The sequence below is a fragment of the Sus scrofa genome, chromosome 1, assembly GCF_000003025.6.
Source record: "Sus scrofa isolate TJ Tabasco breed Duroc chromosome 1, Sscrofa11.1, whole genome shotgun sequence".
NCBI classification, from domain to species: Eukaryota; Metazoa; Chordata; class Mammalia; order Artiodactyla; family Suidae; genus Sus; species Sus scrofa.
The window spans coordinates 15,889,417-15,906,394 of record NC_010443.5 but is presented as its reverse complement, the minus strand read 5'-3'; the positions used below and the strand labels follow the sequence as shown (position 1 = coordinate 15,906,394).

Sequence of the window (16,978 nt, the reverse complement as noted above, 5' to 3'; positions counted from 1 at the left end):
CGGAAGAGCCAGGCGTTGGATCCTTGAATCTAATTTCTGTTCTGAGTAGACTTTAAAAAAAAATCGTGGGAGTTCCCGTCATGGCTCAGCGGTTCCCAAACCCGACTAGCATCCATGAGGATGCACGTTCAATCCCTGGCCTTGCTCAGTGGGTTAAGGATCCGGTGTTGCCGTGAGCTGTGGTGTTGGTCACAGACATGGCTCGGATCCCATGTTGCTGTGGCTGTGGTGTAGGCTGGCAGCTGTAGCTCTGACTCGACCCCTAGCCTGGGAACCTCCATATGCCTTGGGTACGGCCCTAATAAAATAAAATAAAATAAAATTGTGTAAGGTGGTTTTGAGCAGGTCATCTTCAGTCCACATTGTTCCCTGCTTGGGACAAAAAGAATAAAGCGTTGGTGCAAGAGTTGGCCACGCACCAAGTTTCTGGAGAGAAAAATGTACTAAGTGTAAGAAACATCCCCCCTTGTGATTTGCCACCATTTTTGTTCCTTCCAAACATGGATCTGTAGTTCCATCAATTCATGTGCTAAAATGGATCAAGTATGGCACCCCTGCGCCCGTTCCATCTGCCACTACTTTGATCTCAAATGAATGTCTGTTCCAGTAGCGAAAAGTAACAGATGCAGATGAGGTAACAAGCTGCTGCCTCACTGGTTGACCTTTACTTTGTGATGGAGTCAGAATAACAACATCCGAGGTGTTGGAGTTACTGGAATTGTCTGGGACTGGCCCTGGGCCTGAGTGACAAAGCTGTTATTACAAAGGCGGAACTCTGTCATCATCAGGGGTGACAGTGTTTGTGAAGACAGATGAGCGTCCCCAGGTTTTGGCAAGGCCCCCCTCTCCCATGTAAACCTGATAACTGTCCACTCACCAGACGAAGCCTGAGCGGCTGCTGCTCGCTCACCCCTTAGCTCCCAGATGTAACTGGGTCAACACTCTGATCGCAGTCCTTGAAGGACTGCAGAGAGATCCAAGGATTCTCAGCCCTTCTCGCCTTCCTCAGGCGGAGCACAAGGGCAGGTGGGGGAGTATGTTGGTGGCAGTATTTTTGTGGGAGAGAGAAAGCCAGGAGGGGGCCCAGGGCGAGACCTCGGCTCCACCCGAGGGTGTAAACTGGACCCGCTGCAGGTTCAATTCAGGTGAAGCCTGCTTCCCATTTCCTCTTGTTTGTCTAGGAAGTTCCACTGTGGGGCTCTTGACACCAGCAGCCACTTCCAGAAGGTGCTCCAGCACACCTCGGGCTCCAGAGGGCACTTGGCCTGCTTGTAAAAGGCACCAAGTGTTTGAATTGTGTTTGATGTTCACCGCTCCCCTCGGATCTGTGAAATTTGGGGGAAGGGCAGGAGTAGCCCCAAAGATATAGGGCTGCTTCGTAGTTTGTAGGTTGGCAAACTGCTGATTCCCAGGCTGTTCTGGGACGTCCAGGGGTGGGCATTATGTTCCATGGGGGGGCGATCCGCCTCTGACGTCATCGGCCCCTCATAGTCAGGGTCGGAGGAGGACCCGGGTTAGGCCCCTGCTGCCGCTGCTGCACGGCTGTCAGATGACCTCGGGGTCCAGGGGGGCTGCTCCTTGGTGAGGGGATGTGTGGATGACTTGGGTCCCTGCCACAACTTCCTTTAAGACCTGCACAATTGCAAAAAAGTGGTTTTGAGGTTTTTTTTTGTTTTTTTTTTTTTTTTGGACTTATATTCAAAATAGAGGCCCCGGCTTAAGAAACACTCAGATGCCCTCAGGTGACCTCTGTAGTGCCATCTATTCTCGCAGGGTCTCCGGAGAAGCGAAGACTAGCAACGGCAGGGCAGCAGTGGCCTTGGGCCTGGGGAGAACCTCGGGCCCCTGACCTAGTGGGGACAGGGCAGCCAGCTGTCACTCACTCAGCTGAGCCCCTTGCTCCGATGGCCAGGCAGTCGTGTGCCTTTGGGCAGTGGCCGACTGCCTCCATCAGCATCGTCTCTGCAGTTTATCTGAGCCCCAACCTGCAGGTGTGGGTCTCCTGCCTTGTTGAATCCTCCGACTTTGGTAGGCAGCCAGCATTGCAGGAAGGTTCTGAGAGGGCTGTGGGCTTAGCCACCCTGCACAACTAGTTCCTTTTCTTCCTGTCTGTCTGTCTGTCTTCCTTCCTTCCTTTCTTCCTTCCTCCCTTTCTTTCTCTCTCTCTCTTCCTCTCTTCCCCTCTTGCCCTCTTTCTTTCCTTCCTTCCTTCCTTTTTTTGCTGTCACTGTCTTAAAAGATGCCCAGAACTTCCTGATAGACTTAGAGATGACTTGATGGTGGGGACAGAAGGAGAGGAGGGGTCAGGGGCCTGCACGGAGTGAGCCCTCATAGAATGTAAATGATTATGGTAATGATTTGCAAAGCAGCGCTCCCTTTGGTCTGGTCAGTTCTCAGGGAAGTTCGGGTCAAAGGACTTTTGAGGGGCAGGAGGCACAGGCTTGTCTCCCTGAGACTGGGATGAGACCAGTGGCAGTTGTGCCTTCTGACCCTGAGGTGGCCCTTTCAGCCTGGAGTCGGACCCTCCATGCAGGCAGAGCAGGCTCCTTTTCCTCTGGGACAGCCTGCGGGGTCCTCCTCCCACACTTTTACCCTGGATTCCGAGGTGGAGCTTAGTTCCCCAGACATCCCTCAGTTGGCTAAATGCCATAGTTTGACTCACTTTGGGACCTTTTATACATCTGTTTATTTTATGAAGATTCTCATGGCCATTAACAGGAGGATCAGCCTCTCACTGTGCTATGTGTCATCACCACCAAAATGGTAGTCTTAAAAAATAAAGCAATAGGCTTTACTTTTTTTAGAACAGCTTCACATTAGTTAAAAAAATGACGGGAAGTACAGAGCTCACCAACCCTCCCCCCGCCGCCACCCCTGTTTCCGTTATGAGTAACATCTGGTATTAGTCTGGTGTGTTTATTACACTTGATGAGCCAATGTTGATGCATTATTACTAACTAAAGTCTATAGTTTACTTTAGATTCGCTCTGTGTGTTGTACATTCGGTGGGATTTGACAATAATGAATTGGATCCACAACCACAGTTTCATCCGGAATAATTTCTCTGCTCTAATAATGTCCTGTGCTCCACACACTCATGCCTCCTTTCCTGTGAACCTTTGACAACCACAGATCTTTTCACTTTCTCCAGAGTTGTGCCTTTTCCAGAATGTCGTGTAGTTGGAATCAGACAGTATGTAGCCTTTTCAGATGGGCTTCTTTCACTTAGTGATTTGCATGAGGGTTCCTCCATGTCTTTTTGTGACTTGATAGCTCATTTCACCAAGCCTTTCAAATTCCAACTACACTGTGCCTACTGGTCTGCTCCTGGAGGTTTCCATATGGGAATCACAGTTTCTCTTCAGTGTCTGGTGTCTCCTCCAAGTGGCATTTCACATGTCTTCTTGGTATTGCTCTTTTGTGTACCTGTCAATTCTGAACACATTTGGCCATAGCTGATTTTGGAGTCTTCCAAGATAGGAGCTGGAAAATGACTGGATTCAGTGTTCCCTGTTCAGGAAATCTGACTCCATATTCCCATAAAATGATTCAGTGAAAGTTTTGGTAGTGTGTGAGAACTTCCTTCTCTCTAAGAACCGGGCTGTACCAGACTTTGAGTTATTCGTTGCATTTGTTACACCTTGGGGGAAAATTGGTGGTTTCCATCCTAAAGAATTTTGCTTGGTCCCTAAGCAGCTTTATTGTGGGTGTGCACTATCTTCCATCAGAAGACTGCCCTGGCCAGATCACTAAGTAGATGGGAAGGGGAACACAGTTTAATGTGACTTCTTAGAGACAGGCTGCATGCCCATTGCCTCTTGCACTCCTTGGAGAGCCCTTTCCAAAGCCTTTTTCTTTAGAACACTCCTTTATTCTCCAGTGTCCTAATTCATCACCTGCAGTCCATGACCAATTTGAGATCAATGCTGAGTTGCTTGTCCATATTTCTGAGCTGATTTCTCCCTCCTGTCTTTTTATAGTGTCTTAATGTCTGTGTCCACCAGCTCCCTCGGTACCCACTTGGGAGCTTATGTGTGGTGTTTCTCATGATGTAGGTGTTGCCATGGAGAGCTGAGGGTCAGAGATGAATACTACTGACAATCAGCATGGGGTCACGAGAATGGTAGCTGTCCATCGATGTAGCTAGAGATTTTAGGATTCTGTCCTCAGGTATGCTCTGGCTAAGAAGGTTGTCACTGCCATTTTTATGCTCTGCCTCAGCCATCATGTCTTTCCACATACCTCATAGGAACAAGCTCCTGACTTTCCTATTACTTTGGCACTGTTAACAACAGCTGTGCATCTTTAATGTTCAGATGCAGATATGTGGAATCAAGTGTTATTGTTTCCAGAAAGCTCTGCATTTGTGATTTTTGGTTATATTTTCTTTTCTTTCTCTCCCCACTCCCGCCCCTTTAATCCTTGTGCTTTTGAACAAGTTGGTAATGTGTTAGGTCCTTACTTGCCATTTTCAGGCATCAGGGGTGAAAGATTCCTTGGAAGAGACATTTACATTGGACTTTGTTTTTTAAGAGGAATTAAATGATCAAAAGTACCCAGTCAACTGAGCACCTTCTGAGGTCATGTTATCGTTTGCTAATTTGTACTACCTGGCCAGGTACCTTCAAGCTATCTTTTTTTTTTTTTTAATGGTCATACCCATGGCATATGGAAGTTCTTGGGCCAGGGATTGATCTGAGCTGCAGCTGTGACCTGTGCAGCAGCTGTGGCAACCCCAGATCCTTTAATCCACTGCACTGGGCCAGGGGTTGAACACTCACCTCTGCAGCAACCCCAGCTGCTGCAGTAGGATTCTTAACCCACTGTGCCATAGTGGGAACTCCCAGGCCAGCTTTTTATCCAGCTCTGAGAATTAGGTAGTCGTTTTCATTTATAGGCACAGGAGGTGAGGGTTAGGAGGTGAGTTACCTTGTCCTGCTCATACAGGCTATAAGGGGCAGAGGTGGAGTTTAAACCTTGGCTTGTCTCTCTCCAAACTGCCTGCACTGGGCCCGTCACTACGTGCCCCCTGCCAGAGGGGTCTCATTCATGCTGAGAAGCACAGCTCCTGGGGCCAGTGTGGGAAGATACAGGTTTTGAACCCTCTTCACCCGGGACCCTCCCCACCTCTCCACTTCTACCTGGGTCCTTTTATCACAGAAGGATGAGGCCTCAGGAGCCACAGACACTAGGGATTGGGCATATAACACCATTTCTGCCCTGACTCTGAGTCCTTTTTTTAAAAAATAAAACTGCATTTGGAGAGCTATAATTGTCTCTCCAGAGACAATCCAGAGATCATCATTTGTTAAAACAAGTTGCTAAATGTTAAATTGTTGAAACGAATTGCTAAATGTCTGGTTGCAGGAAGGGCAGAGATCTAGGTCAGAGGAGGCCTCCCAGAGGTGCCCTGCCCTGGGTGCGCCACGTGCGTGCGCGTGGAGAGTGGGAAGGGGAACAGGGTACCACCTGGGGAAAGCCCCTCAGCTGGCTCCACGCTGTTCTGCCTGCACCTGGGCCAAGTGCCCTCCCTCACTGCCAAGGCTCACACCCACCATGGCACCCCTCTCCCACGATCCTGTTCAGAGGAGGCCCCTGACCTGCCGCCTGGTTGACCACTGCGGCTGGATAGACAGCAGTCTGCCCTTTGAGGTTTGGATCAACGGTCACCCAAATAAGAACAGAACACATTTTGTGCTGCTGCCCTGGTCTCAGCCAGTGTCATCTCTTCCCCGGTTACTCTGCGACTTCCCAGGTGGTCCTGTTTATGCCCTGGCTTCCCACAGCCCTTCCTTCACAGAGCACGGGGGGTCTTTGTAGGAGGGAAACCAGAGCACACCACCCTCTGCTCACACCCCCAGGGGCTTCTCTTCAGTCGGGGTCCAAGTCTGAGTCTTTACAGAGGCCCCGTCCGAAGTCCCCTGCTGTGACCCAGAACCTTGTTTCTGACTCACCTGGGCACCTGCTGTGCTCCCCCGAGCTCTTCCCCCAGGTGCATCACCGCAGCTTCCCTCACCTTCCTCAGGTCTTTTATTCAGATATTTCTTTCACTACTCTCACCACCCCGTTATAATTCCAGCCAGCCCATCATTCCCTGTCCCTCACCTCTGCCTATGTTTTCTCGAAAATATTCAACACCCTTGCTATACAGAATACTGCACTTAGGTGTTTATTGTCTGTCTTCTCCACCAGGGTTTAATTTCTACAAGAGCAAGTATTTTTGTCAGTTATTTTTTCCCCTCTTCTCTCTCTCTCTCTTTTTTTTTGGGGGGGGGGTCTTTTTGTTTCTTAGGGCTGCACCCATGGCATATGGAAGTTCCCAGGCTAGGGATCGAATCAGAGCTGTAGCTGCTGGCCTACACTACAGCCACATCAACGCCAGATTCAAGCCTTGTCTGCGGCCTACACCACAGCTCACAGCAATGCCGGATCCTTAACCCACTGAGCGAGGCCAGGGATCGAACCCACAACCTCATGGTTCCTAGACAGATCCATTTCTGCTGAGCCACGATGGGAACTCCTCTCTTTTTTAAAAAAATTTTTTGGAGTCTAGTTGACTTACAACGTTGCGTTAGTGACTCAGTTGCCCATACACCTATATCCATTCTTTTTTCCCATATAGGTTATTACCAACTATTGAGTAGATTGCCTTGTGCTCTATAGCAGTCTTTGTTGACCATCTGTTTTGTATACAGTAGTGTTGATGTGTTGTTCACGCTTTGTCCCTGATGGCTAGAAAGTTTCTGGGAGGTAGTGGGTCCTCCGTAAGTAGGTGTTGCATGGGTTTGCCTGGCCTGCTTAGATTCCAACGTAGGTGTGCCTTGTTCTAGAATACTCTCCTGTGACCAGCCGTGTGGATCTTTATATCTCTGAGCTGGCATGTGTTTACATTGTTGATTGTTAGGACAGCCGTCCTCAACTGGGCTGCTGTGACGTGAGCATGTGTTGCAAGTAATTTGTTAAATGGTAACAGTGGAAGTACCAAATAAAATTTAAAAGTTAAAAGTGAGCTATCAAAAAATTAAAACATTTTCTAGATGTTTGTGAAGTAATGTACGTCTTGCTCACTGGTGTCACCATGTGTTTTCTTGAGGAGGAAAGGGGGTCGCTCTGTAGAGGCTGCTGGGGACAGGGCGTGCCCTGTGGCTTTTCTGCTCGCTGCGGCAGCCCTCATCTGTGTGTGCTGAGTGCTCCAGAAATGAACCCTAGCTCATTGGGGAATGCGAAATAAAGAGACAGTGAGGACAGCTGCCTCTCTAGATATTATATAAAACTTCACTTTATCATAGGATGAAATTTGGTCAGGCTATTTTAATCTTTTTAAAGGAGGATTGAGGGGTGGGGGGTGGGTAGTGATGCTGTTTGGCTCTGGGCAAGCTTCAGCCTTTGTAGGTTGTATAATTTTTAAAACAACTGTGTGTCGGGGACATTGGTAACATAGGTTGTACCATTTGTCTTTTGTTTGTTTATTTAGGGCTGCACCTGCAACATATGGACGTGCCCAGGCTAGGGGTTCAATAGGAGCTGTAGCTGTTGGCCTACACCACAGCTCACTGCAACGCCAGATCCTTAACCCACTGAGTGAGGCAGGGATCGAACCCACATCCTCATGGATGCTAGTAGGGTTCGTTTCTGCTGAGCCACGACAGGAACTGTCAGGCTGTACCATGTGTCAGGGTTGAAGTTGGAAGGACCTACCCTTGTTTACCCCATTTTATTTCCATTTAAGGCCCATCCTGCCCCTGCCTCTCTAAATGGCCCAACAGATGTGAACCTGTCAGAAACCCAACCCCACGCCTGTATTAAAAATAGGTTCATCTTGGAGTTCCGTCGTGGCTCAGTGGTTAACAAATCCGACTAGGAACCATGAGGTTGTGGGTTTGATCCCTGGCCTCGCTCAGTGGGTTAAGGGTCTGGTGTTGCTGTGCACTGTGGTGTAGGTCACAGACAAGGCTCGGATCTGGCGTGGCTATGGTGTAGGCCAGCAGCTGTAGCTCCAATAGACCCCTAGCCTGGGAACTTCCTATATGCCGTGGGTTCGGCACTAAAAAATAAAAGACCAAAAAAAAAAAAAAAAAGGTTCATCTTCTCTTTTCTTTTCACTCAGCTTCCATCTCTCTCTCTCTCTTTTTTTTTTTTTTTTTTTTTTTTTTGGTCTTTTTAGGGCCTAACCTGCGGCATATGGAGGTTCCCAGGCTAGGGGTATAATTGGAGCTGTTGCTGCCGGCCTACACCACAGCCATAGCAATGCCAGATCAAGCCTTGTCTGTGACCTACACCACAGCTCACGGCAACTCCGAATCTTTGACCTGCTTAGTGGGGCCAGGGATCGAACCCACAACCTCATGGTTCCTAGTTGGATTCGTTTCTGCTGTGCCATGACGGGAACTTCAGCTTCCCATCTTTTTAAGCCTCTGTTTGCTTTTTTTTTTTTTTTTTTTTTTTGCTAATGGCTGCACCTGCAGCATATGGAGGTTCCAGGCTAAGGGTCGAATTGGAGCTGCAGCTGCAGGCCTACACCACAGCCATAGCCACAGCAACACCAGATCAGAGAGTCATCTGGGACCTATGCCACAGCTTGTGGCAATGCAGGGTCCTTAACCCACGGAGCAAGGCCAGGGTTGGGAACTGCAGCCTCACTGTGTTGGGTTCTGTGAGCCACAACGGGAATCCCTTAATTTGCTTTCACTTCCTGGCCTCCTTATAACCCTCCTCAGTCTTGATTTTAGTGTATGACCTCTGACCTTCACGATCCACTGCTAGGATGACTTTCCTGGTTTCTTTCTTTGTTTTGCTGGGGTACTTCTTCCTGAAATGGGAGGTAAACATATTAAGATGTAAGGCCTGGTGTGTCTTTTTTTTTTTTTTTTGATCTATTTGTCTTTTTAGGGCGTACCCTCTGCATATGGAGGTTCCCAGGCTGGGAGTCGAATTGGAACTCTTAACCCACTGAACGAGGCCAGGGATCAAACCCGCATCCTCATGGATTGCTAGTTGGGTTTGCTAACCGCTGAGCCACGACAGGAACTCCCTGATGTGTCTTGAAATGTCTCTGGTCTTTCTCTCTTAGTTGGCGGTCTGGGAGTATGTAGGCGTCCAGGTTGGAAATCACCTCCTCTCGGGATCTTGGAATCTGTGCCCCTCTGGCTCTGCCTCCCAGCCTTGCTGTGGGGAATCCAGCATTGATGCTCTGTCCTGCTGTATGAGACTCTTTTCCTTCTGGAAGCTTCCTGGATCTCCCCTGCATCCTCAGTGTTCTGATTTTCCACGGGGATGTGCGTAGGGTAGACGGGGCTCCTTTTTAAGCAGAAAAAATTTCTTGCAGATTCCAGGGCTGATTTAAAGGTTTAATATGGTCATATGTAAACATTTACCACTTAAAAACCAAGCACGAACTCCTTGTGCTTATGGTTCCTCCAATTTTAAAATCAAAATTGCAGATGAAATGTGAAGTCCCCAACCAACAAAACTCAGACAATGTGCATTGGCTGCGATGGTTGATGTCGCTCTTTCTGTGAGGGGAATTAGGGACAGTTTGGGGCAGCACGGGGTCTTTGGAGCAATGGCTTCTGGCTTCACTTGGTGTGAACAAATCATCTGGGCCTTCTTCTCATGAGCCTGCGATGGGAACACAATTCTGCTTGGTGATAAACACACGGCTGGCTTGGTTATTGGATGGTTGTCTGGACTCATCTTAGAATGACTGTGCCTGCTTACAGGAATGATGCTGAGTTATCATCAAAACAAAAACACGAATGTAAATATTTTCACAGAGCAAATGACACTACCCGCGTGGCCCCTGGCAGTCTGTGCGCCTCTGTTCTTTTCAGGTTTTCCGCCTGAGTTTCCGTGTGGGCCGTGGGAGAGAGGCGTTCTAGGGAGTGTGGGCTCTCAGAATAGGCCTCCCCATTCCCCTGACAGCTCTGTCCCCAGCACCCTAATTCCACGGTCCTTCATGTCCCTGTTTTGGGGTGGGGACTGCGGAGAACCATGAACCACTGTCACTTGCAGGAGCCCTCAAGCTGGATGTCGTGGGGCTTGAAAACCATCATCCATTTTCAAGCTCAGTGTTCCTGCCCCGTTCACTGCTGCGGAGAGAGGCCCGCGTTGGTGTTTTCTAACAGCTGACACCACTCTTGATGGGCGTCATGGTATAAATTTTCAGGCTGGTTAAAAGTGTGCATGCGTGTGTGTTTTCAGGGCAGGCTGGTGGCATTGCGGGTTCACAGTACCCAGTTGCATCACTGGGCCCTGGGGCCTGAGCCTGGGGTGGTAGCAGGCCCGGCTGAGGTTCTCAGCGTGCTGCTGTGAGTCCCCTTCTTGCTTAGGGCTGGGGTGCCGGAGATGGCTTCGCTCTGACCTTCCCATTGCTTTGTGAAGGGTCTTTGAGGTCCCAGGCCTGCCCTCTGTCACTTGTGTTTCTCCAAAACCTCGGGCGCTCGAAACCCGCATCTTCTCTTTACCTTTCTCTTCTCCCTCTTGCCACAGCCAGTTCATCTCCAGATTCCATCTCTTTTTCCCTTCCTGTTTTATCACTGTTTAAAATCTGTTCGTTCTTGCCACAGCTCGCATCCCAGTGCTGGTACCTCCCACCGGGATCCCCCCTCCTCCCTCCGTGCTCTGTCCAGACCCTCCTGCTGTGCCACCAGCTCTGCCAGCAAGTCCCACCCTTGCCCTGGAGCCCCCAGTGGCTGTAGTCTCTGCAGGCTGAGGCAAAGCTAACAGCCTGACGGCTGATGGATTTTATTCGTCTTTTACCGTATTATAAGGACTTGTAGACCCACTTCAAAAATTAGGATATTTATATATTATATTATATATAATGGGGAGATAAAAATCTGTATTTTTACTTTTCTGAAAACTTGGAACATCTGGCAACACTGAGCCTGTGTTCCTAAAAGATGACATGAATTGGGAAAGGAAGTTTTCTTGCTGCCTTTCCTTGGGCCTATTTTCTCTTGTTTGCCACACTCCCCAATACTCCTTATAGTACCCCACCTGCTATGGCATGGGTTCAGTCCCTGACCCAGGAACTTCCACAGGCCACAGGCTTGGCCACTCCCACCCCCAGTATTAAATAGCAAATAAACACAGGATTCTATGCTTGATACTAGATCAGTCTTTTCTTCCCACTTGTACTTCCATGGCGAGTCTCTGCGTCCTCATCCAGGCTTCGGTTTTGGCATCACCAGCCTTCGGAACGTCCCTGGCTTCACATGGGCTCCAGGCACATAGGCCGAACCTGACCTCCTCCTGGCCTCTGATGGAAGTGGGTGGGGGTAATGAGAAGCTCATGGTTTGATAGAAAATGCTGATGCCTAGTGATTTGTTATAATTAGCTGGCGAGAGAATACTTAGTTTGCAGCAGCTTTCCCACTTAGAAAGCCAAGCTCAGGGTTTCCCAGCCACATGCTCTCGGGACATGGCAACGACCTTGCCATGCTGGGGGTTTTCTTTACTCCAGTCAGGCTCCTTTGAGAGGGGACGGGGCTTTGCTTTGTCTGGACCAGAGGGTGAGTGAACTCCCGGGCTGTCCCATCCAGTGGAGTGAAAGGCCCTGTGTTTCTGCTGTCCGGTACAGCAGCCACTTGCCGCAGGTGGCACCTGAGCCCTGAAATGTGGCTAAGGTGACCGAGGAACCGAATTTTTAATTGTGTTTCATCTTAGCAAATACCACATGTGATATTAAATACAGCATGTGCTTGCCAAGTGGACAGCCCAGATCCCAGGGCTTGGGGAACAGGGGTCGGTTGCAGCCAGTGCCTGCGGGAGAGCCCGGTGTGCTCGTAAAGAGAAGACAGCTAATTACAGAGGCTCCTGTGGGTGCGACGCTACGTGGCTGTGCAAGTAAAAGCCTGTCGGCCCGAATTTGGCAGGGTCTCAAAGCCAGATGGCATTTGCAGGGAAACCCATGGCTGTTCTGATCAAGGCGTTATTCACTTATTCTTTTATCTCCTTGAAGAATAGCAGACACAGAGCTCCCTGTAGCTGTGATTCCTCGAGCAGTTTCTATATTCTGCTTCCTCTGCTTGATTTCATGAAATGGTGACATAAATACATACTTTGGTGACATAAATATGTACTTTGTGGCCAAATCGTATATACATGCTGAATCCCCAAATGACTGTCTTGGGGAAGGGGTGTGGAAATTTAGGGGGAGGCCCTGGACGGTTACACAGATAGAAACTTGTGGGTTTCATTTTGTCGTGCTGCCTTGGCTCTTCTTGAATAGAGTCAGCCGAACCTGGCTCTGGGTGTGTTGGCCTCCACAGGGGTTATTAAAGCCACTCTGGGCTGTGGATGTAGCAGAGTTAGCCTTGAGCCTCATGTGCTAGAGTGTGTGTATGACGTGTGCCCGGCTCTGGTCCAGAGGCTGGATCACTGCAGCTTCAGCATCACTGGCCCAGGAGGGTCCGTGAGGTCCCTCTGTGATTCGTCCACACTGCGGCTTCCCCGCTGCCATCTGTGCTCCTGGGCTGCCCGTTGCTCTGTAATCTAATGTGTTTCTTTGTTGGCGTTTCAGTTCCTTTCACTGTGAAAAGCCTGATAGATCCTTGAGGGCTGTTCCGCTGTCAATTTGTGGTTCCCAAATGACTTCTCTCTTCCTCCCCCAGTCTTCCTTTCAGCCACAATTTCAAATATACCATCAAATAGGAAGTCAGGCAGAGGCAGCATCGGGGTAAGAGGATGCCAGCGTGGAGGGGACGCGATGGCCTGGGAGACTGGTGCCCACACAGGGAAGCAGTGTGCCCATCCAGGGCAGTCTTTCCCAGTGTCCTGAATGAGCAGATTACAGCCTTGCCATCCCCCAGCCTCCTCTTCCTCCCGATGGAGGCCACATCTGTATTCTTCTCCCTGCTCAGCTCCAGGGAGGGCTTAAAAACAGCCCCTCATGTGAAACCGTAGCTCTGGTCCAGTCTGAGAGACAGACTGGCTGGATGGAGGTGTGGGATGAATGGCTTCTGGAGAGGGAGGGAAAAGCCACAGCAGCTCAGCCAGCTGTAAGCGGAGGGCAGTGATGCTGTCTGTGTTCATTGCCTTCTGTGCACTGAGTCTCTAGGGCTTGGCAGAGACTACGGTCAAATAGTCCCGAAGGCAGATAAGCACCTCCTCCCCCCACCAAACTGCTTTTCTGACATCTTGAGAAGTCAGGTGATTATGTTTTTTTTCTTTCTTTTTTTAAATAGCTGCACCTTTGGCATATGGCAGTTCCCCGGTCAGTGGTCAAACGAGCTGTAGCTGCAGCCTACGCCACAGCCACAGCCACAGCAACACCGGATCCAAGCTGCATCTTTGACCCACACTGCAGCTTGTGGCAATGCTGGATTTTTAACCCCCTGAGCAAGGCCAGGGATCGAACCCCCATCCTCACGGAGACGACATCAGGTCCCTAACCTGAGCCATAATGGGAACTCAATTATGTTTTAATGTTACTCCTATCGCTGCTCTACAGCAAGAAGCCTTCTTTCCCAGTTCTGAGGTCATGAGAATTTTCTGAGATATGCTTTTTTTCATCTTTTGTTAGTATCATTAACATGCTTAAAAAAGATGTGAACCTTAATAAGACGAAGATGCTAGACTTGCCCCTCTACTCTAGGTTCAGCTTTCCTTCTGCCTTATCTGAGCTTTTCCGTTTGGATTGCAGGTCTTACAGGAACGGCAACGATCATCAGCATCCCTGTTTATAAGGGTTTCAGGAGCCCCGTGTCAGGAGCTCCTAAACATACATACACATATCTCTTATTATTTCCCAGTAGTAGATCATATTCCTCAGTTTCCTCAAACATGTGGATCCTCATTACTGGAGCAGGAGAAATGATGGTTGAGCCCTATGATTTAGGAATGTGTTTTACTAGAAAAGAAATACTCAAGAAATCAGCCTTGCCCCAGAGGACCAAGGTGAGGCAGCTGGCACAGAGCGGCTAAGCCCAGGTGGACGCACAGGTGTCCCCCGACAGGTCACTCTCTGGCTTCTGCAGGCACTCCTCGGCCATCCCTGTGGCTGGGGTGAGCAGCCATGCAGATGACACCTCATGGGAAGGGGACATGCAAAATGATAGCACTCTCCTCAGCATGATGGAATCTCCACTTTCTCAGAGGTGATGGGTGGAATCGGGAGAGAGAGGCAGCGAAGGTCCACTAAGGGTTGGAGGTACAGATTCCAAATTGGTGTGGTCTGTCACCACCACATGGTAGCTGGACGCTCCTGCTCTCTGTGATGGACTGGACATCTCTGGCTGCGGGACATTAAACTTGACTCACAACAATAGGGTTTCACTGGAGGGTAGGTGGCCTTCAGAGGAGGTTTGACTGGGTGACCTGGGCGATGCTATCCAGAACCTTCTTTTCTCATTTCTCCCCACTGCCCACGGTGAGTCAGACCCTCCCTTGGTGGTTACATGACAGCGGCCAGCACCTTCTCGGTTCCGAGCCTCCTCAGCCCGCTCTCGAGCAGGGATGCTTCTGTTCAGAGCTTCTTTACCCACAGCCCCCACTGGGCTCAGCTGAGTCCGTGGCTGGGTCTGGGACGGTGCTGACCCAAGCCCCCCCGCCTCAGCAAACACGTGGTGGAATCAGGTTTTCCCAGACCCAGAGCGGGGCAGGGAGATGCGGACTCCTGAGAAAAGGTCAGGTCATCGCCAAGGGAAGGGAAGATGTGAAATAGGAAACTGCACCCCTTACCTCTCTTCCTGGAACCCCCCCCCCCCCGCCCCACAAGTACTTACTTCATTTGCAAAATAGCATTGACTTTCTACCACTTTATGACTCAATTTTACATCTCTTTTGTTCCCCACTCCTCCGTCTCTTCCTTTTTCTCCTTCCCCTGCCTGCCTCTTCTTCCTTTTTCTTCTGTTTCCCCCTTTCTATCTCCTCCCTCCCCTTCCTCCTCGTCTCTTCTTCCCCTTAATTTGTCAGCACCCCTTAATGAATGATCTAGTTATCTCTCGAACTCAACTAAATTGGTTTTGTGCAGTGTAGTCTCTCACTAAATAGCATGTCTTCCCGTTTGCTTCCCCAGGAAGAAGAAATGCCGGATGTGGAAATTGACATTGATGATCTGCTTGATGCAGACAGTGAGGAAGAGAGAGCTTTAAAATTACGGGTAAGCCGCATTCAAAATCTAGAACCTTTGATCACGGATGCTGGGATCCGCTTGGGTCTCCAGAGCCTGGCTTGCCCTGATTCTGCCCTGGGTGATATTTGCACCAGCACTAATGGTGCTGCAGAGAGAAAGCGCTGAAATACTGAGTATTCACCCTCATAAACTACATTCCTGGCAACAAATTGACTGTAGTCAATTCTTTTTTTTTTTAGGGCCGCACCCATGGCATATGGAAGTTCCCAGGCTTGGGGTTGAATCAGAGCTACAGCTCCCGGGCTTTGCCACAGCCGCAGCAGTGCCAGATCCCAGTCACATCTGTGATCTACACTGTAGCTCGCGGCAATGAAGGATCCCTAATCCACTGGTTGGGGCCAGGGATCGAACCCACATCCTTGTGGCTACCAGTCAGGTTTGTTGCCACTGAGCCACAACGGGACCTTCTCTATAGTCAGTTCATAAAGCACTTTACAGATACAAATTTCTCCAGCCTCCTCTTCCTGGGAAAGAGAGATGGTTCTGCCTCCAAAGAATGAAGGCAAAATGAAATTTATGTTCATTTGCCACAGAAGGAAGTGATGTCCCACAGTTGTATGAGAAGTGGGGGCTACTGAGCCAGAACTGGAGTATCTAAACCCAGGATTCTGGCCTTGCAGTTGTAGATTACATCATTCATGAACTTAACTTCTGGATAAGCTTCTCTACTATATAATTCTAGTTAGTAAAGTATCTTTTATTGGCGTATGCTCACCTGGTAGAAATGGATGTTGAGATGTCCCGTGTTTCCTTTGTTCAGAGCAATACAATATTTATTTCCTTTCCCCAAGGAGGTCAAGTCTGTCATTTTAAAATCTACATTTAGGGGTTTCTAAAGCCAATTAACCTTCGGCTGGCCCTTGTTCTTAATGTTCACTGGTAATTACTGTTAATGGCTGTTCGTTATCACCGGCGCATATGATCACTGAAGGTAAGTAAAGGGCACAGTTTAATGTGTTCATGTGTCTAATGTGTTAATAATTATTAGTGTCCCTTGAGTGGTGAGTCTCAGTTTAAGGATTTTTTTCTTGCTGGTTAATTTAGTTGGGAGATGATAGCATCCTGGTTATGAAAGCTACAAGAAAAGGCACCAGTTCTACAGAAAATGTAAAGCCATACATTTTTTTTCTCTTAAAAGTGAGATTGAAAGGGGCTTTAACTGCCATCAGGTCACCTCCTTTGGTTCGCAGGTGAACAACTGAAGCCTGCGGAGGTGTGGCCAGCTGCTTTGTGGTTGAATCACAGCCAGGCCCTGGTTCTGCACACTCTGTGATTGTCACCATCTCACAGGCTGCCTCAGTTTAGGTGTATCCAGTTGTTATTAACCAAGTCAGCATCCCAGAGGACAGGTGTGTGTGAGTGTGTGTGTGTGTGTGTGTGTGTGTGTTGTGTTGCGTGTCTTCTGAAGAGTGCAAGGCATGCCTACAAATGAATAGTACAACTTTCTGTATTTTCAGAGACCAATGAATGCCAAAATAAAGAGTGATTCTAAAGAGTTAAAATGAAATCTTGATTTACCATACTAAGAATAATACTAGAAAGATGAAATCATTTTTGATTCGCTTTTAAAATGATGTGGAATTTTAAAATAAGACTTCTGTGTATTTCATTCTAGGAAGCTCTCGTAGACTGCTACAAGCCAACAGAGGTAAACAAATCGCTTTTCCTAAATGCCAAGTTTGAATAGGTTTTTATTAAATCAATTTGTCTGTTGTTAAAGCTAAACCATAGTAAGTGGGTTTGATTGTGTGTGTACTCAGTAGACATTATTATCCATAAGTGAAGTGCATGTGTTTGAATAGCACTTACTTTCTTATTTGTAAACCTAAATGTGTCTGGTTC

General features: G+C 48.7%; 1 protein-coding gene across 1 annotated transcript in view; it reads left to right on the top strand.

The window, feature by feature from the left end:
- The window catches only part of PPP1R14C (protein phosphatase 1 regulatory inhibitor subunit 14C), an 82,106-nt gene that overhangs the window by 43,557 nt on the left and 21,571 nt on the right, over positions 1–16,978 (top strand). Inside the window, exons 2-3 of the mRNA XM_005659147.3 lie at positions 15,020–15,103; positions 16,752–16,784. Coding sequence (XP_005659204.1) covers positions 15,020–15,103; positions 16,752–16,784 — 117 coding nt within the window. The remainder of the gene's footprint in view (positions 1–15,019; positions 15,104–16,751; positions 16,785–16,978) is intronic.